The following is a 20,790-nucleotide window of genomic DNA, read 5'->3' on the forward strand; positions in this document are numbered from 1 at the left end:
GTTCATCGTTCATCCAAAAAAACGAAACTTCTGCGATGGCGACGACGCCTTTACGAGACCTGTTGGAATCCGGAGAGGGCCTGCCCATCGTAGAAGAGAAGGTTGGCTATAAAAGGTACATTGCATCAGCTTCCCGTATAGAAAACGGACTCAAGCTCACGAAATTTCGTGTTTTCAGGTTTTTGTCTGTTTGGCATCGCAAAGTGCAGTATCCTGGCAAGCTTTCTTAGCGAATTGATGCAGATCAACCACATTTGTAACGATTTGCGATCTCGTAGATGGCTCGATAGTGGATTGGGACGTCGTAGGTCATAATCTCAACAATCCGGCTTTTTGTGTGTGCATGACTTGGAATACCAAATTGAAGGTCTGAGTGTATGATCAGATCGTCTCTGACTGTGAGTACCTGCTGATTGATGGTCCAAATATCTAGGTCTGGCGCTTTGGTGACGTGAAACTCGACGACATGTTTGGCTCACATTCAAACCTCGTCGCACTTCCCATTTAGACCACTGAACTGGTCATTGAATACTCTCAGGTACATTCGTAGATCGATTCTTGGTGTTTGAAATAGTTCAGACAGTCTGTACAAATCCAGTTTCTTGCTCGCCACAAACGACCAACCACATTTTGTTATTCTTTAAACAGGGTACCAATGACATGAATTATACATTCTCATCTGGAGCATTCGAACCTAAAAAGCATAAAGATATGCTTGAAGCCGCGAAGCATGAACTATCAGGTTTGTTCAAAGGGTCAACAGTTTGATTTGAAGACTTGGCCACACAACTAATTCCGTTTGCCAATGATGTCGTCTCAATAGAGGAAGCTGGTCTCGCTGGTGGTGAATGGATACAACTGAGTGATAATGTGAATGGTATTGCTGAGGTAACAAAAAAGCCTTAATCAAACGCAACTTGATACGACCTCATGAATTTGCTCTAACTTTATTCCCTTATTAGTTGAAATGGGGCAGAAATAGATTCGTACCGTTTCTGGTTATAGATCCTGTCGCAGATGAGACTCCAAGAGCAAAAGACGCTGAAGGTGACCAAAAAAGCCTTCTCTATTCGCCTCGAACATCCAAACTGGATACTAAATCATCAAATCTCATTACAGAACTGATTGAAATGAGAAACAATGTATCTCCAGCCGATCTGAAAAAGGCTATATTGAAGGGCCAGCTACGGCTTCCATCAGTTCAAACATGGATTATGGCTGAAGATGTGTTGAGACAGCGTGGACTGTTGTGATACGTCACACCTTTACGTCGAAGTGGCAGATTTATTATGTGAATACATTGGGTGGTATAATAGACGTGGATTACGAGATGCATTTAATGGACGCAAAACTTGGTGTCAATGGGATCGCATGGAGATTCATCGAAAGATTGTGTTTGCGCTTTGGAACGACTTGTCGTATACTGTCGTGCCTCAACCTTTACAAACTCGTTGCCTGTACTAGGGGCTTTCAATGGTTAATGGAACAAGTTCTTGAAAAATGTTACAGATTCACACTCTGGTCGCTCGTATACGGACACTTAGTGTAATTCTACTCCAATATGGTTCATTGAATCACAAAGCTTCAAAAATGAACTTGAACGCTTACAGCGCTGTAGAATGTGACCCAGCCGGACCAACTCATTTACGTACATAAAAGCCACGAGGACATCGATTCTCGACATTAGACGGCCTTCTGTGAGTATGTATATCGAGCTTTTGCAAGACCTCTGGACTATTGGCTACCAAACGACATTCTAGCTAAGACAAGTAGCACATGCATACTAACCTCGCAGTGCCATAGGCAGGTTTCTAGCTCTTGAAAGGCTCTCCTGTAGACGCAATCTCCAAAACGCTGAACTACCGAGACTGATCTCGGTAATTTGGCACGAAGTTTCAGCATGATGTTGATCTAGCACGAAGCCACCTGGTTCTGGCCCTCAAAATGATACATTTAGCCATCATGATAGGGTGGTACAATATTGTGCTTTGATCATCATTATTGCTCAGTTCATAATTGGAATTGTGGGGCAATTTACTATTGTTGTGCTGGTGCATCCTTGAAATAATACAAGGCAATCCAGGTTTGGTCTTTTCCTAAAGCTCGAGACACCAGCAAACACACCACCAACAGGTGTTTTCAACAAACTCACATTCTCTCTTCATAATTTTAGTGGCCGACTGGCTTTATGCAGTAATCCTTTGCTTTGCAATGATATCAGTACCTCTATCATCCATCGTCGCCATATCAACAGACACTAAATTACGAAATGCGTGGATGAAATTCTATTTCCCAAGTTTCGTACAAGAGCAATTGAAGTCGACACCTACATAAATAGGAGCAAGATATACCTTGTTTATGTTTTGAATGTGTTTGAACACACACAGTTACCCAGCCAAAAGGAGACATACACCAGCATCAGCATCCTTGTCACTGCATGACAGATACTTGCAAGCTTGGGTTACTGGAGTTTGGTGTCGTTAGGAGTATTGACTTGTCTTAAATCCTTGTGCTTGAAGATGAATGCGAGCCTCAGTGCAGCTCCTGAAATCACTTCATAGCTGTGCAAGACAAGGGCAAAAAAACCGAGTGTTATTGCAGAAATACTCACCACACAGTGAACCCTGAAGCTCATATAAGCGACAGCAATGATTTCCACATGATTTACATCGAAGTCGCGTCTCCCCAGTTCGAAATACAACATTCAATAAGAGCAGTAACCGTCGACACAACAAGCCAGACCACACACCCTCTAAGCCTTCGCTCACCAAACCATCCGTCAAGGTATCAGATACAGTCTATATACACGACATTACATATTGCAGGGTTGACACAGGGGTACAACAAGCTAAAAAGTGAGTCTCTTACTATGGTCCCGCTTGGCCGACTCTAAACTTCCTCCAAGCGTGTTACGGCACCGCTTCCTTTTTACTACTCGCCTCCTTCTTACTATTCCTCCTATAATCCATCTGGTCACGAGCAGACACTGCAACAACCGTATCATCAGCAATCGGAGCAGCCTTATTCAGCAATCCATCGCCTTCATCGTCATCATGGTCCTGCGACGTAAAGTCATCAGCGTCCGTAGCAGGTATACCTATAGTTCTATTCATCTGAGCCTCCCATTCCTCCTGCGACGCCTGGCCATACTGCGGTGGCGAATCAAAATGCACTGTTCCTATCGACGGCCGTGACAAAGAGTCACCGTTGTCGGGCAGCGTTGGACCGGGTATAGCCGATAGTTGTAGCGTCCTGATCGTGTATCCGTTTTCGTATACCATTTCAGTTGCGATTGTTTCTGTGCGTATTATGTTGGGTCTGTTGCAGATGTTGAAGCATTGGAAACATTGGACGAAGGAGTCTTTTAAGACGGCGACGACTTCCTTGCGGAAGCCTCGGTCTTCTGGGTATTGTGGGAGGATCAGGTTCGGTGGAGGACCTATGCGAAAGTGAATGTGTAAGCTTGGTTTGATAACACATGGTTTTCGAACGATTCGAGCGATTCACAACCAGTCTCGGCAAATTAATACTATACGATAGCACAATTGAAATGATCTTTCCTTCTTGCATACGTACCAATATCTACTGTAGGAGGTAGAACGACAGTTGTTGTTGGTGTTAACGGTTCCAGCTCGTCTACTCGAGCTCTCGTAATGACAGGAGCGACATGTCGCAGAGCAGGCTGCTCTAGGATTAGTGATCCGCTTTCGGAGCTCATCCCCCTCTCTCTTTTACTGTCCTTGCCGAATTGAATCGCTCTGAGTTCGAAGGAAGGGACTGTATGGGACAAAGAAAAGCTTAACAATTCGTCACAGAAAATCGATTAGAGCTAACGCGCGTTTGGCTCACTCTATGATGATTAAGCTTGTAAACATGATAAACAGCTCCTTATACCAATAAACACCCGAATGCATGCAAACAACGTGTTGGAAACAATAGACGAGTACAACTGACTATTTTCATGCACCGGTGACTTCTTCACCAGGAAGTGATGATGAACCGTTGATACCATTCATTCCCATGTAACCAGAGTATTCTGTAGTTCCATTAACTTGACCATTAGCTACTGGTGCTACTGCGGCAGATGCTCCAGTGTTGATGGAGACTGTGGAGTTTACAATGGGAGTTGTAGTATACGTAGGCCTACAAATAAATCGTGTTCAGGCGGAGTTCGGCAATTCTAACACAAAGAAATGCATATTCACTGTACCTGACAGCAGATGACGGCATCGGAAAATTCCTTCTGTTCAACAGCATTCCTTTCAAAGATCGAATATCTGCCTTCACATCATTGATTTTGGCTACCAGTGCTCCTTGGGCAGTACTAGCATCCGGCGTACCGGCACCATACGTTGAGTAATATGAATATGAAGTGTTTATATATGTTTCCTGAGTCACTAGCTGGTTGGTTTCCATGGCCAGCTTTTTCAATTGTTTGAGTGGTGAATGTGTTATCGACTCTTCACCCACTGTAGAGTCAGCCAATGGAGGTTGATATTGTGAGGCTAGCTTTGACTTGTAGACTTCAGCGGTAGCAGCCAATTGGACAATTCTATCGTCCAGGGTAGCTATAGATGATTTCAATACAGACGGAAGAGTAGGCCGTGTAACTACTGCAGTTGCAGATGCAGGTATAGGTGCTTCCTCTGTAGCCACTTCTTCTTTACCATCTTCTGCTGGCGTCGTTGATTTTGCTGTTGTAGTAGTGGTATCGGGAGTTGCTGGAGGAGGCAAACTAAAGACCTCGAGTAATCCAGTTACACGTTTCAGATAATTGTACACTTGCTGCTGTCTATGATCGAGGTATTTTCCATATGTAACTTGGAAGGCAGCCAAACTCGATGAAAAGTAATTCTAACAACAGGCAGAGAATAAGAATAAATCCAGCGAAATACCATGCGCAGGCAGTAATATTATAGAAGTATAGGCTTACCTTGACAGCGACGAGGACAGCGGTGAACACTCCTCCTCCAAGCAACACGGCCAACACTGCATTCTTCCAACCTTCCGGACCCTTGAACATATTTATTACAGTATCCGTAGCCGTTTGTTGTGGAGGTCTAGCTGGCACATACGGTGGTTGCCCTGGATAGTAGGGTTGTGGTGGGTAATATGGTTGCTGTTGTTGCATCGGATATGGCTGGTTGGGATATGCTACAGGAGGCTGCTGTATGTGCTGCTGTGGCTGCATAGATTGTTGTATTGGTGTACTGTTTTGCACCGGAGCACTCTGCGATGGCGCAGGAGCACTTTGCACACGAAGCGTTGTGTTTGGAATTCCTGATACATCAGCAGATCCTTCTACACCAGACCGTTTCATGGCAACTGATATTTCCTCACTAGTAAGACCCTTTTTCTTCAGGAACTCCATTTGCCTAGACAATGGAGAACCCTTTACAGATGGTGAAGTCAAGAACTTCATTGCTGACTGGACCATGTCTTCCCTTAACTTTGTCTCGTTTACAACTCCAGTTCCAGCATTTACAGATGAAGATGCATTCGGGACCTGCGATGAAGCTACATTACTTTGGTTTGGTGATGATGTCACTTGTATTTGTGAAGCGTTGGTGCCAGCAGATACAGGCCTACTAGAGGGTGTGTTTACGGTAGTAGTGCTTGCAGTAGTATTAGCAGCCCGAGCAGCTTCTCGTTGTCGTTTAAGGAGTTCGTCCCGTATAGCCTGTCGCCTTTCAGGAGTAAGACGTTCAAATGGAAGTGGTTTGTGTGGTTTTACCACATCATCCGTAGGTACAGGAGAGGCAGGTTCCGATGCATTCGACGCAGCAGATTCCGTATCTGATGTATTTGGTGTGGTGGTATCTGCATGTGTAGGAGCTGGACTGCTATTATCACTTGGTCGGGTCGATGGAGCTTCCTGGCCCTTTCCTTCGGGAGCTGAGTTACTAGCAGGCTGCTCATCTTTCGGAGGGTCAGGCTTGCTAACGACTGTGTCGTTCTCTTCCTTGATTTCGGCCATCTTTCCTCCTCCACTTGATAAATGAATTTCCGCACTTTTTAAGCGAGTTTGATCTGAATTTTTGGGAACTGGAAATCTACGCTACTTTTAATAGCATTGGGCATTGATGAACCTCGCTTGAACTTCGTGATCTCGGTGACGGATACGGTCGAAAGACCCGAATCGTGAAATACAGATATGGAGACGCACGAAATCTCATTAATGGCAGCCTCAAACACAACAAATTTCTTTTAATATTTCGATATTTCGTTTTCAAGCTCACTCTACTTTCACTACCGCCACCTTCCAACAATGTTGCTCCCTTATTCGTATGCGGGAACCATTACTATTGGGTACACTATCGGCAAACTTATGATTCCGTCTAGGTGGAAAGTTCGACCGTCACCGCCTATACGTCTGAGGTGTGGATTGAAGGGTGTTTGTTTTCTCAAAGGTTGCGTTTGGTCCTACACATGCGCATGTGTTAATAGAAAACTGGTGATAACACAAGAAGGAAGACTTAGAAACATGCCTCTAAGAATAGTTGCGTACTGTCGTGTCCTTGAAAAAGGTAACCAACTACACCTTCACCCTCTGGTTGGCCACGCCCAACATAGGATGTCCCTGAATCGATTGATGCAATAGATTCATCATCATCCGAGTACTCCAGATCAGTATACTCGGCCGTGGAGATGCCCAGAGCGAGATTCGTACTACGGACATACTGGTGCATTTGGTGTATTCTTCCAATATTGAAAGTTCCAATGACGGCAACCCCAGATCGTGGCGCTAGCCTAGCCACTGGTATAGCAAGATATGGGTTTTGATCACTCTTCAAAAGCCTTGGTTAGTTCCCGGCACCTCTGGAAGGTTGACGGTCGCTTCGTCTTACCAAAACTAGATTTCTCCTTCTGATATCTTCGAAATGCCCAACCAAAGTAGGAACGAGAGAAGTTTGAGTGCAAGGACCAGCGCTTATAGCTTTAGAACATGCTGGTTGACAATCATTGAAACTGGTGGTTACATCCTCACTAGATGCAGACGCCAGTGCCACGCTAGGACCATCCTACGTAATCTCCTTGTCAATATTGTGATAGTTTGAGCATGTGTTCACTCTGTCTTACCAAGAATGCTGCCTCTTCAGATTCGGCTTGGCTTGCACGTATATTATTCAGAGTGGTTGGTACGTCCTCACTAGATGCAGAGGCCACTCGATTCTACACAAGCTCCTTGTCAATATTGTGATAGCTTGAGCATGTGTTCACTCCGTCTTACCGAGAGAAATGCCTCCTCAGATTCGCCTTGGCTTCTAAGTATATTATTCAGAGTGGTTGGTACGTCCTCGCTAGATGCAAAGGCCACTGGGTAGTTTGGAACATCCTACAGATCCTTTGTCAATATTGAGATAGCTTGGGCATGGTTTTACCCCATCTTACCGAAACTGATTGTTTGTCTTTTCCAATGTCTTCATAAGGTCGGGCCAAATCTTTGACATCAAGTGGGGTACTAGAGATTTCATTCGCTACAATCAAAGGACTTATGCCTAACTGAAGTGTTGGGAAGCCTTCATAGAGGCTGATGGGTACATCCTCACTGTCTGCAGTGCTCGTTGGCAAGCCTTGAAGATTCTATGGGAAGATCTGTCATCAACATTCCGCTAGTGTAGAATTCTATCTACTGCAACTTACCAAAGTTGTTTCTTTGCCTCTAATATCTTCAAGAGTTTGGTTCAAAGGTGGAGCAGAAATGCCTGTGGTAGTTTTAGTAGGAGAACCTGCTTCTCCACCTTCCGCTGGTGTTGCAATAGTTATAGACCGTTTTCGACGACGATCAGTGCCAGGCGGAGTGATATCAATAGAGGGCCGCGGTGCTGGAGACGGAGTGCGAGGAGTAGAATGGGTCACGAAACCATTATTTGTTGATGGAGAGTAAGGGGCGACGTCCTAAATAAGAACAAATTTGAGATCACAGATTCATGGGACGCCACTTAAAGTCAAGGCACACCTCAGCAGCAGGAGACGAAGTTCTCACAGATTGCCTTTGTAATATTTCTCGCAAATTCTCCTGGAGAGATTCAATCTGGTCTACAAGCGCCTGAGTCCCAGTCCTGAGTTCTTCATTTGCCCTCTGACTTTGTAATGCTTTGTCTCTCTCCTCTAGAATCGTTTGGTTGAGACCCACCAGTCGAGCCTGCTTTTCGTCCAAGAGGCCACGAAGCTCTGTAACCGTGGTTCCAATCAACCGACGTCGTAGAAGACCTGCTATATTCTGTGATCGAATTTCAGTGATTTCGTGCTCAAGTCTCTGAGAGTTGAGATGCTCGCTTCCTAAGCTGTCGGTCAGTGTACGATTATCCTCCAAAAGGCTGCCATTCGAATCTCGACTTTCTTGACGGATTCTCTGAATCTCGTCACCCAGTTCACCGTTACGTCTTTGGAGGTCCTGGTAACTTTTTTGAAATAAAGAAATCCGATATTCAGCTTCCTGTACCTCCCGAGTGAGAGTATGACTCTGTTCTACTAGTCTACGATGATGATGTTGCAGAGTCTGGTATTCTTGCTGGACTGTTTGATTACGATGCTCCAGTGCCTGACTCTCTTGATCAATTCTCTGATTCTCCTGTTCAAGTCCTGGATTTGCTTGTTCCAGTGCCTGATTACATTGCTTAAGCCTCTCAACCTGCTGTCGTATGACTTGTATCTCTTCTTCGAATACCTGAATGTGATGTTGGAGTCCTCGTCTCTCGTTCTTAAGGCCCTGGTTTTCCTGTCTAAGTTTCTGATTCTCTTGTTCAAGTAGCTGATTCTCGCCATCATGCCTCTGATTCCCATGTCGTAATATGTTAGCCTGATGCTCCAGTCTCTGATAGTTGTTTCGAAGTCTTTGGTTCTCAAGCTGTTCGAACTTCAAAACATCTTCAGCTTTGGATCTAGCAGTAACATTACGTCTTGCTTCATTGTCGATAAGCCAAACAACCAAAATGACTGATAAAAACAGCAACGCCGTAATGAAAATGTTTCTACCAGCTGTTGTGGAGGGATGATCGGTCATAAGAAGTTTTCAGATTTGTCAGTGGTCAAAACAGGACCTCATACCAGACAGGATGACAGCAAGTAATGTCAAAAACGTGGCTGTAGCAGTAGCGTAGAGAATGGGATGCAGTTCTTGGGCGACGGACACATGAATCCAAGTCAAAAAGACCAACAGAATTGGCAGAAAGTGGCTAATAGTGGTCCTAGACATGACAGAGTAGGCCTGTTGGTCAGAATTGTAAGCGTGTGTAGTGGCACTTCAAAGTCTTGAAAAAGGACGAGGCAACGATGAAAACGGTAACCGTTGTTGCACGGAAACAGTTTGCACTGCCTAGCTCCTTCTGCAATTTCCAATACAGTGCTTCAGCTCCGCTGCTCAAAACTTGAAGTACAAACCCACGCAATTGATATTTAGGCTCTGAGGATGCATCTGTTGCTTACCACCGTGTCTTGATAATTTTCTGCAATAATATCAGCAGTAGAATACACTTCAGTTCCCTCGTTGCAGGGGTGTAGCGCTTTGCAACGTAACTGAAGGATTGGCTGGCTGTCCACAAAGCAAGCACCCGACTTAACACGCCTTTGGTGTGACAAGCGTCCGTATATCAACCGTAAACAACCTGAGTGCCTCCATTTCATCGGTCGACGTTCATCATAGTGGCTTCTGTCCCGGAATGGTCGTCGGCAGACGGAAATAATAAATGAAATAAATGAGACTACACGGTAGGACTGGTAAGTTACTAGACCTAGGAAACATCGAGCGTTTGACATCCGAAGCCAAATAGTCAATAGCCTTTCTATCATAAATCGAGGGCTATGGCATGGTGTTCGGCTTCTGAATCTACCCAATGAGAGATAATAATGCCAAAGTGTCGTGTTGTTGGAAATAGAACGCAAGGATAGCGTTCCTGAATTCAATGGACAAAATTTTAAATAAGTTCGTATCATTTCCAGACGTGTTCCAACTCTTTGAGTCGACCTCAGTTCTACAACTTCTTCAGCACTTTTTTTTTCGGACTTACAGTTGACTAAATAAGAACAGTGTTGATCGCAAAGCAAGAGGTAGCCAGATCTCGATATTTTGTTTGCAAGCCATTATCTGAAAGGATCACTTACTGTGTTTCTGGCCCTGATATAGTAATAAAGCTCGCTGCTTTGTCGAATCCAAAATCAAACAAGATGGACATTGACGACTTGTTTGCCAACTTTGGTGACTCGGCCCCTAAAGCATCCAAGCCTTCCAATGGAGCTTCTGGTCCTGCCACCACCAACACCAATGGAAAGAAACGAGCTGCTAACGACGAAGCTCCAACATCGAAAAAGCTGAGGAACGACAAGGCTGCAAAGGATGATGCTCCAGTCAAAACTATACGAATTCTAGAGGCAAATCAACCCGTGCCTCTCGTAGCTGATGAATTCGCGCAGGAATTCTCAAAGGAATACACTGTACGAGACTCTGATGCTACCGTCCCAAACGCAACTACACCCAATGCAGCTAGTAGTAGCAGCTTAAATGAACCACAAGCAACTCTGAAAATATCAGGGCAGGTCAGGCATCAAGTTGCTCTACCTCCAGATTGGCCAAACTACATACCACTACACGAACACGTCAACGACCCATCTCCCGCTCGTACATATCCCTTCCAACTAGATCCCTTCCAACAGCTGTCCGTAAAAAGCATAGAACGTAACGAATCTGTACTAGTGTCCGCCCATACATCGGCTGGTAAAACGGTAGTAGCTGAATATGCCATAGCACAAGGGCTTCGCAACAAGACGCGAGTCATATACACGTCGCCCATCAAGGCCTTATCCAACCAAAAGTATAGAGAGTTGCTTGAAGCTTTTGGAGATGTAGGTCTGATGACTGGTGATGTTACAATAAATCCAACAGCTAGTTGCATCGTCATGACCACCGAGATTCTCAGATCCATGTTATATCGTGGTAGTGATATATCTCGTGAAGTATCTTGGGTCATCTTTGACGAAATCCATTATATGAGAGACAAGTCTCGTGGTGTGGTTTGGGAAGAAACTATCATCATGTTGCCTGACCAAGTTAGATTCGTCTTCTTATCAGCCACCATCCCAAACGCTATGCAGTTCGCTCAATGGATTTGTCGTATTCATAAACAGCCTTGTCATGTTGTCTATACAGACTATCGACCTACTCCACTTCAACATTACATATTTCCAGAAGGATCCTCTGGTATACATCTAGTAGTAGACGAGAAGGGTGAATTCAAAGAACAAGTCTTTCAACGAGCCATATCGTCGTTGACTTCTGACGAAGAAAAGAAGAGCAAGAAGATGAACAAGAAGGGCAAGAAGGATATATCTACTCAAGGCAAGGGCAAAAACTGACCAAGATACTCCTCAAAATACTGCATGATGAAAGCAGACGCCGTGAAATCTCTGCGACGACACACAAACTAACCAGTCTCATAAATCTAGGTCCTACCGACATTGAAAAACTCATTAAAATGATCATGATGAAGAATTATCAACCATGTATTATATTCAGCTTCCGAAAGCGAGAGTGTGAAGGAAACGCGCTTGTAATGGGTAAACACGATTTTAATAGCCAAGACGAAAAGGAAGCCATCCGAACCATCTTCCAAAGTGCCGTTCAGGGTCTTTCAGAAACAGACCGTACTCTGCCCGCAATAGAACATATAGAACCATTATTATTACGAGGCATAGGGATACATCATTCAGGTCTCTTGCCCATCTTGAAGGAAGTGATTGAGATCCTCTTTCAAGAAGGGTTGATAAAAGTCTTGTTTGCCACGGAAACCTTCTCGATTGGTTTGAATATGCCAGCCAAAACCGTAGTCTTTACCGAAACACGTAAATGGGATGGGATGGAAAGACGACATATATCAGGTGGTGAATACATACAAATGTCTGGTCGAGCTGGTCGTCGTGGTATCGATGATCGTGGTATTGTCATTCTGATGCTAGATGAGAAGATGCCACCTGATGTTGCAAAGAACATGCTGAAGGGACAATCCGATCGTCTGAACTCGGCCTTTTATCTTGGCTATTCCATGATTCTCAATTTGACTAGGGTGGAAGGTGTTGCTCCTGAATTCTTATTGGAACGCAGTTTTTTGCAATTCCAAAGTCAAGCGTCGTTACCTGAGCTGGAAAAGGATTTAGGTATAATGGAACAACGTCGTGATAATCTCGTCATCCCGGATGAAGCTGAAGTAGCTAGGTATCATGATATCACTACCCAGCTAAAGGAATTGAAAAAGGATGAACGAGCCGTCATTGACCATCAAACTTATATAATGCCCTTTGTCCACTCCGGCCGTCTCGTACGAATACGATTAGCATCCACACCTTCACCCACGACGCTAGCTACCAAGACGGAAACTGGCGACGAAGCTGTTGCCGAGAAGGAAGAAGTAGATTTCGGTTGGGGTATTGTCATCAATTACTCTAAACGAGTACCAGCTATCCGAGGTGGTGATTTGTCTGCCATGACAGACGGTCCCACTTTTATAGTAGATGTGCTCTTGGAATGTGCAACTGGTACCGAATCATATAATCGTAAACCAAAACCACCGCAAAAAGGAGAAAAGGGTGAATTCGTCGTTATACCGTGCTTGTTATCATGTATAGATGGCATCTCCCAAATCAAGTTAACCACTTTGGGTGATGTCAAGAGTGACGAAGGACGAGCAGCTTTAGGAGCTACCATCCGTAAAGTCGAAAGCAAGTATCGTAATTCGACAATTCCCATACTCCATCCTGTTGATGACATGGGCATCAAGGATGAGAGCTTTATCAAACTTGAGCGTGATATCGACACACTACAGAAATCACTGGCTGCTCACCCACTTGCCTCAGACGCTCAACTAGCTGAATCTCTAGAATCGTATGCTACAAAACTCAAAGTCATGCAAAAGATAAAAGCCATAAAGAGATCCATCAATGATGCACAGTCGATTATACAACTGGATGAACTCAAACGTCGTAGACGAGTGCTGAGACGTTTAGGATATCTGACTTCTGCTGATGTGGTTGAAATGAAGGGACGAGTAGCTTGTGATATTACGACAGGAGATGAATTGGTATTGACTGAACTCATGTTTAATAATGTCTTTATGGATTTGGAGGTAGCTCAAATTGTGTCGCTGCTCAGTTGTATGGTGAATGATGCAGAGGTATGAGAACTTGTTGATTGATCACATTGGTTTATTTCACGTGAGACTTTCTGCCGAAGTGGTTTGCATTTCTCACACTTCTTTACCACCACCACATCATCATCAGCCCGACGACGAAGGTCAAGGCGGCACCCTCCCCGAACTCCAACCCCCACTACGAGTCCTAAAGGACGCAGCCCGTCGCATCGCTCGAGTCTCTAACGAATGCAAAATCCCACTCGACGAAGAAACTTACATAAAGTCCTTCTCACCATCACTCATGGCCGCCGTATACGCATGGTCGAAAGGAGCGTCATTCAAGGATATCATGAAGGCGACTGATAACTGGGAGGGTAATGTCATCCGAGTTATTCGACGACTGAATGAGTTGATTGAACAGTTGGCTGATGCGGCGAAGGAGATGGGAAATGAGGCACTTGGTGCCAAGTTTAAAGAAGGTGGGTCCATCCTCCTACTATGAGATAACCCATTTTTGCACTTTTTTTGGAATTCAAAGCTTACGTATCTTCTTTGAAATGTAGGAAGCAAATCCATCAAGCGAGATATAGTGTTTGCTGCAAGCTTGTATCTTTAAATTCTTGTTCTTATGCACAATAATGCAGATGCTATAAAGGTATACTGATATGCTGCACGCTCGTATCGTTAAAAATTTGTTCTTACACGCAAAAAACATAAGGCGATAGAGGAACATATTGTACGTTGCAAGCTTGTATCTTTAAACATTTCTTCTCACGCGCAAAAAAATAGATATTACGTGCAACGTGTGTATATGACAAAGCAAAATACAATGTTATACAAAACCCACACACATACACACCACCATCATCATTACGATTGATTCTTGACCATTTTCAAAGTTACTTTCGGAATAGCCTTTGGTTTACGCGAATCAATAAGGATCTGCAGACACCTAGGACACAACCTAAAAAAGGACATCATCACGCTACTTGGATTTGAAAACCTCAACAAATATGTTATGATAACGTACCACTGTCCAGGCGTTCCAACCCCATCATTCCCACTCTCCGTAATCATCTGCGCCTCTGCATCTGACTTGACATCCATACAACGTCCATGAAGCCAGAAATTACAGTTGTCGCAGCACACCATGAGTGATCCGTCATCGCGATGGGGTCGTTCACATATACAGTTTACGGTCTCGTCGTATCGTTCTTCGGCTGGCTGATGTGCGAGCATGAACGGTGCTGGTTGTTGCTGTATGGGTTGTCGTGGTGTGAGGATGATGGAGTCCATGGTTGGTTTGGTGGGTGGCATTATTATGCTTTGTTGTCGTATTGGTGCATGGGATTGTGATGATGATGAAGATGCCTGTTGTTGTTTGATAGGTTTTACTTTTTCAGGTGACATGTTGTTTGGCGGATTTCCTGATGTTGATGGATTTGCTCCATTGTTGCTACTATTGAAACCGAGTTCGAGGCGTTCTCCACCTACGTATTTCGGTATTCTGGATAGCGCAGGTACCAGTAAGCCAGACACCCAGGTACTACCAGCGAAAGCACCACCTCCTGTTGCTATAGCTGATGTAGCATTTGCATCAAATTGGGTGACTCTGAATGTAGACAAGAGTCGTGGCTGAGGTAGTGGTGCGAATCGTTTTGCCATTATCTCCGTATTCCGAGGATTTATATTACTATTGCTGCTACTTGCACCAGCAGCATTGGCTTCTTCAGCTTCTGCTTTTTTAGAGTTTTCCATCACCATTTTATATCGTTCATTTACACTAGGAGTGGAAACTGGCACTACAACATTCCTCTTGAATGTCCGTGGCGGTTGAGGAAGCGGCAGAGCAGCAATCTTGGCATACTCTGATATTGCACCTTCATTAGCCAATTGTGATTTGGCGAATGGGACTGCATTCATGTATATATCGAGCATAGAGCCTCGTTTAGCACCATCATCTACAGGAGATTCTGATCTTATTCGTCTACGTTTATGATGGTTTGCCCCATCATCTTCTCCATTCTGCTGTGTGTTTCCACGCTTTTGCGCCTGTGATAAATGACTGGATATGAGCCGTTCATCGGCTGGGAATGGTGGTAGATGCTGAGGTATGTGTTCCGGATATGGTCGGGGATGAAGAGTATGAGCTATATGCCATTCAGGTTGAGTTATTTCGGATTCATCGGGCATGGGCAGATCTAGCTGCGGTAAATCATCTATTTGTGATATTCTTGGTCGTGGTGGAGGACGTATATCATTCAGCTCGTCTATACCTATGGTACGAAACGAGTCAGTCTCATAGTTCATGCGACGAAAGCAATGCAAACTGCCGATTTAAATAGCAGATCTCCAATAGAGAAAGATGCGCACCACTAAAAACACTCACTGAGAGGAAAAGGTGCTGGTTCAGTACGAGGAAACCTCTTTCTCACTTTGGGCTTTACGAGACCATTCTTGCCGACTCCATTAGAATTTGCATGTACATTACTGCTGTTGCTCGGCCTATTGCTACTGGATGGACCAACAGATGCTACGACACCAAATGAATCCTTCCACATTTCAGCATATCGATGTAGAGCCAGTATATCGCCCTGCTGACCACCAAATACATCCAATGCCTGGATTACATCAATAGCAGAAGTATGTTTTCGCCCCGTTTCGGTGGCTAGAGACTGGGACAGCTTTGAGAGTCGTATTAATTGATGGGCAAACAAGTCTCCTAAGACATCACAGATTGCGGTAGATGCACGATCAAAGCCCATATCTCGTAGTAATTGAGCGATGGCTATTCGTGTCAGTCCATTTGCGAACTCGTTGGAGCCACCCGTCATGGCTTTCAATTCGTAAAACTTCGCAAAAAATCACAGAATGGCAGGTTTGGACGAGACTAGACAAGTAAAGCGAATGTAAGCGAGACAGTAAGTACGATTAGCGAGGATTTGGAGGCTGATAGTATGTACCTGACAGCTGCAAGAATTGCAAGGCTGTTTCTTGTCTTCAAACTGCTGAACACTCACGTTTACTTACGAATGTTGAAGAACATATGAAGTAGCTGAGGATGAAATTGGTTGCGTTCTGGCGTTTCAAACAATGTCAAATGACCTCGTAATGCATTTCGAACCAGATGTCTATAAGCTCGTGTAAGAATAATCGAGAAGACGCTGGTGCAATTTTCACGTGAGCGATATCAAAATATGAGCAAATAAGAGGATTAACAACGAATCGACTGCATAATCACATTCCTGGCTTATTCTAGTTCGTGGAAGTGCACGTTTGTCCAATCTTCAAACTTCAAACCCATCACAACACAGCGAACCGACCAGTTTTGCTTTTTATGCTCCGAGGAGGCAGTAGGAGCATGGATTGCAGCAAAGCATCGCATTGAGATTATAGAATAGGTGCTCTTTGCCAAGTGTGTTTGCCACAAAACCACCACCGCAAGGGCAAGCAGAATGAACTTGGAGGTCGTAAAAGACAAAAATCAGAGGAGGAAAGGCAGGATCTATCGCTGGAAAGCCTCTCGTATACGGCATAGGCCCTCCATACCCAACCCGCGGTCAAGCCCTCACTCATTGCATTCAACACCCATCAAAAAGTTTATCTTCCATCTACTGCTACAGTTACTATACCTCATTGGCTTATTGTCGCTATTACAGCCATCGCCAGTAGCTGCCAAGACAACTGTACCCAACTTGAGTTGGGTCTACTGGTCGGGCAATGGCACTAGTCCTCCTGCAAGATCTGATTTTGCGATGGGCTATGACTGGAGGCGTCGTCTTGCTTATATATTTGGCGGCAGGTAAGCCTAGACAAGATATCTATTCACTCTTGTCTTTGAACAAACAGCTCATTGAGATCTTGCTTTGACAGAGCATCCGATGGAACTATATTGGAAGATACATGGGTTTTAGATGTATATAATAGAAGGTGGAGGAGGCCGTTAGGTGCTGCTTCCGTCACAGATCCACATCCTCCTGGCAGATATGCTGGAGTTTGTGGAATGGATCAGCCAATCTCACAGGAACGAGATGCCATGGTTATTTCCACTGGAATCGGTGCTACGCCAGATGGACAGATGATCCTGTATAACGATGTATGGTCGTTTGATCTCAATTTCGAGATATGGAGTAAACTGAATGCCTCTGGTAATGTGACGTCGAATGCATTGACGGGACGAAGCATGCGGTTTGGTATTTTTTGCTAAATGATCTGACGTCCGTTAGGCCCATTGCCATCACCCAGATATGGAGCAGCCGGTGGAATAGATTTCTCAAACTCCCGAAACACGAATACGACGCAATTCCTGCTCATGACACATGGTCGTGGATTTCAAGGCACTCTGAACGATGCACATATATTATCATTAGGCGGAGCAGTCTCTGGAACCAATTACAGTGGGTTAACTGCTGCTTGGAAGGCCATATCTATTACGTCACGTCTGATACCGCCACCTCGATCGTCCTTGGCGTCAACAGTCTTGTCATCACAAAGACTTTTTCTTCAAGGTGGTTGTGGAGATGATCCATGGGCTTTACAGATACCGGGCATTGCAGGCACTTGCCCGGCGAATGAAGCCTATGTATTGTCCGTAGATCCTGTCACAGTGACGGGTACTTGGCAATTATCGAGTACTACAGATTGTCCTGGACCGCAATTGGATGGCTCTATGACTAGGAATCCAAATCCATATTCAGATTCTGTAATCTTGGTCGGTGGTGATCCAGGTGCTCTGTTTCCAGAGCAATTGCCGGGGCAGTTTGCCATTTATGATTCTCCTTCAGTAAGCACCGCATTGGACAATTACGAGCCTACAGAACCATTAAAACATCGCCGTGTACTAATCTCTACAAAATTAGTCGTCTTGGGGCGTTGCTGTTGGATCATTATACCCTGGCACTACTGTATATCCAAATCCTCGACGTGGAGCTGGACTAGTTGCCACAGATCCAACTACAAATCAGGGCCAAGCTGATGTGATCATGTTTGGAGGTCAATACTTTGATGGCTCTGGTGCATCAACCGAAGTCTGGCTACTTCGTCCATTCACCAATGTCTCCACACTGCCAAATGCTCTACCTGCCAACTCGACGAAACCTGATATTATCGAATTAGGATGTCCTATAACTCCCAATCTAGTAGTAGTCCATGGGATCTTGATGTTTGTGGCTTTCGGTATCCTCATTCCTTTAGGTGCAGCTCTGGCAAGATATCTGCCACGAGGTTCCGACTATCGTATCTATCTACATGGCACATTACAGTCATTAGGAGCATTGCTGGGCGTCGTAGGCCTTTGTCTTGCAGTACTCATGATTGGCCCAGCTCGTCATGCTGCCGTCCCTCATGCATGGTTTGGATTGCTCGTGCTGGCCGGTGTAGTATTTTTGCCATTTTATGCCTTCTTCCGACCAGACGTATCACCACCGACATTTAAAGGCTCTAGTAAACCTCTGTCGTCGTATAAAAACAGGACAACTATAGATGGAGATACTTCACATTCGAGACCGTCTAAACGACAACGTGCACAGGACGCCGTCGTTATGCCTGGTTGGAGAGCACCAGGAGCTGATGGATATCTCGCAGAATTGGCCAATGATCAAGGATCTGTAACGTCGTTTCAACAGCACCCAACTTCACCACGTCATCGCAACTCATCCGCTGTAAATAATAATGTCAATAATTCCGAAAGGATAGCGCCTTCGCCCACTCCATTGCCATCATCTAGTAATGCATTACCTCCGGCATCTACGTCGTCTGGTTCAACGTTGGGTAATAATCGTCCACCGGCAGACTTTGATCTAGATACCTTTGCTGACGATTCGCAAGAAATTGATCAACAAATGGATCGTGAAACCATCCAAGGTTTGAAAGCTCTGGCTAGATGGACTAGAATACATACTTTTGTTGGTTCCACCACTGTGCTTTTAGGTCTGGCAAATGTGGCCCTGGGTATTGCCTTGATCCCAGATGCTAGTCGACAGTATTTAGGACCGTATTTAGGATACCTGTCGGTTTACTTTGTCATGTTTTGCACAGCCGAGTATTTTCGCTATCGCCGATACCCAGATAGGAGTATATATTCTCTGTGGAGATACAGGGCTGAGTACCTTCTCTACCTCAAGAATAGGTGGAGTGATGCATGCCAAATATGTACTGGTTTACGACGTGGTGGACCGAGAGAAGCATGGTCTGTTGCCAAGACAATGATGGAGGCTAAACGTATACAATCTGAAGACAATTTGCCACTGGAAGTTGTAGCAGCAGATTCTCCAAAGGAGAACGGGAACGCTACCCACGCAAATGTAGATTTAGATGGTGTAGCACCTGCAGCAGAAGATGTGCCGTGGGGTGATATGTCTTTGGGATATCATGCGCTGCCTAGGTCTAGAGTAACCAGTCAACAGTCTCAGTTATCACCAGTCTTGCATCCAGGCTTTTATAATCCACCAGGCTTTACAAATGATCGTATGTATCAACAGCAGCATCATGTAGGAATGTCTGCAAACGACTTGCTTATACCGCAGAATGACTTGCGAGCACCTCGTAAACTTGATGTCGTTACTATGGGACGGCCAGTGTCAACTCAGCAGCCCCGTCTAAAGTCTCAACGGTATTCTGATCCAGAACTGTCGAATCGGTTCTTGCGGGATGGTGGAATGCTAAATTGGCAACGATATGGTCAAGGTCCGTTGATAGATTTGAGCAACTTGGCTCCTATAAATTCAAGAGCCGATATTGCTACAGAACAAGTCTTTGGTCCTCCTATAGTACCATACACTCGGTCTAGCACAGAGCATCCGATGTTGACGCCAGTACCAATAAACAAGCCTAATAGTAATAGTGGCAATCTAGTAATGTTTGCAGGTCCCACGGCTGAAGGTTTGAGCAATGGAATTGCTAGTGGTCATAGTAATCATGGTCCAAGCACTAGTAAAATAGTAGGCCGGTCGTCTGGTTCTTCTGGTGAAAGCTCCAGAAGTAATACGGACGCTGGATCAAGTCCCATGATTGAAGCATCATTGCCAACTCCCAGAACTAGCTCTGCAAGTGGTCAATCCAACAGTAACGGCAATAGCAATAGCAATGCCAACAACTATTCCAACAGCAATCACGTCACGTTTTCCGATCAACATCAACAACAAGGAAAGGGTAAAGCATCTGTAAATACTGCTGCCTCCTTAAAATCATCAGCATCATCGACATCATCATCTAAAATAATTATACCACCGTTACCTCTACCTCCGGCAATGGGACTCCCACCACGAGTCCCCGTTGTAACAACCACACCTGCATCTCCGACACGATCCTCTACGAATAGAATAGCACCACCATCGTCACCGCCACCATCTTCTTCTTCAACAAGGCCGCCACAATACCAGTTACCAGCTGTACTTGCTCCAACAAACTTGTTTGTTCAACCAGCTATAGGTGCAGCGCCCCATCATGCCCATCATGATGATGAAGATGAGGGGTTGGGTAGTGACATAGATTCTAATAGTGATGAGGATTGAGTAAAAGACTTGTCGTAAGGGAGAGAAGTCGACGTGGGTTCGCATTGAGTCCCGTCACGCATTACGCATATTACATTGTAAGAATTCACGTATTATTATATTTGGTATTTGAAACATATATCGTGTTAGTTTTAGGTTGCATGCGGTATTGTAACTTG

General features: G+C 44.8%; 5 protein-coding genes across 5 annotated transcripts; 4 read left to right on the plus strand and 1 right to left on the minus strand.

Moving 5' to 3' along the window:
- Positions 1-35: 35 nt before the first annotated feature.
- Positions 36-1,253, plus strand: SmJEL517_g02987 (uncharacterized protein; the record flags this gene model as incomplete). The annotated part of the gene is made up of 6 exons (XM_031168915.1): positions 36-101; positions 509-538; positions 649-742; positions 824-888; positions 963-1,047; positions 1,120-1,253. 6 exons carry the CDS (start codon positions 36-38, stop codon positions 1,251-1,253), a joined length of 474 nt encoding a protein of 157 aa, XP_031025091.1.
- Positions 1,254-3,959: 2,706 nt separating this feature from the next.
- SmJEL517_g02988 (uncharacterized protein) lies at positions 3,960-5,977 on the minus strand (the record flags this gene model as incomplete). The annotated part of the gene is made up of 3 exons (XM_031168916.1): positions 3,960-4,143; positions 4,211-4,854; positions 4,934-5,977. The coding sequence occupies 3 exons, from the start codon at positions 5,975-5,977 to the stop codon at positions 3,960-3,962; spliced, it is 1,872 nt and encodes a 623-aa protein (XP_031025092.1).
- Positions 5,978-10,167: 4,190 nt separating this feature from the next.
- Positions 10,168-11,352, plus strand: SmJEL517_g02989 (uncharacterized protein; the record flags this gene model as incomplete). The annotated part of the gene is made up of 1 exon (XM_031168917.1): positions 10,168-11,352. The coding sequence occupies one exon, from the start codon at positions 10,168-10,170 to the stop codon at positions 11,350-11,352; it is 1,185 nt and encodes a 394-aa protein (XP_031025093.1).
- A 119-nt stretch (positions 11,353-11,471) lies between these two features.
- On the plus strand, positions 11,472-13,623 carry SmJEL517_g02990 (uncharacterized protein; the record flags this gene model as incomplete). Its single annotated transcript, XM_031168918.1, has 2 exons — positions 11,472-13,163; positions 13,270-13,623. 2 exons carry the CDS (start codon positions 11,472-11,474, stop codon positions 13,621-13,623), a joined length of 2,046 nt encoding a protein of 681 aa, XP_031025139.1.
- A 2,953-nt stretch (positions 13,624-16,576) lies between these two features.
- SmJEL517_g02991 (uncharacterized protein) lies at positions 16,577-20,632 on the plus strand (the record flags this gene model as incomplete). The annotated part of the gene is made up of 4 exons (XM_031168919.1): positions 16,577-16,923; positions 16,995-17,269; positions 17,348-17,904; positions 17,981-20,632. The coding sequence occupies 4 exons, from the start codon at positions 16,577-16,579 to the stop codon at positions 20,630-20,632; spliced, it is 3,831 nt and encodes a 1,276-aa protein (XP_031025138.1).
- Positions 20,633-20,790: the final 158 nt, after the last annotated feature.

Source organism: Synchytrium microbalum (genome assembly GCF_006535985.1).
Source record: "Synchytrium microbalum strain JEL517 chromosome Unknown SmJEL517_scf0014, whole genome shotgun sequence".
Lineage (NCBI taxonomy): Eukaryota > Fungi > Chytridiomycota > Chytridiomycetes > Synchytriales > Synchytriaceae > Synchytrium > Synchytrium microbalum.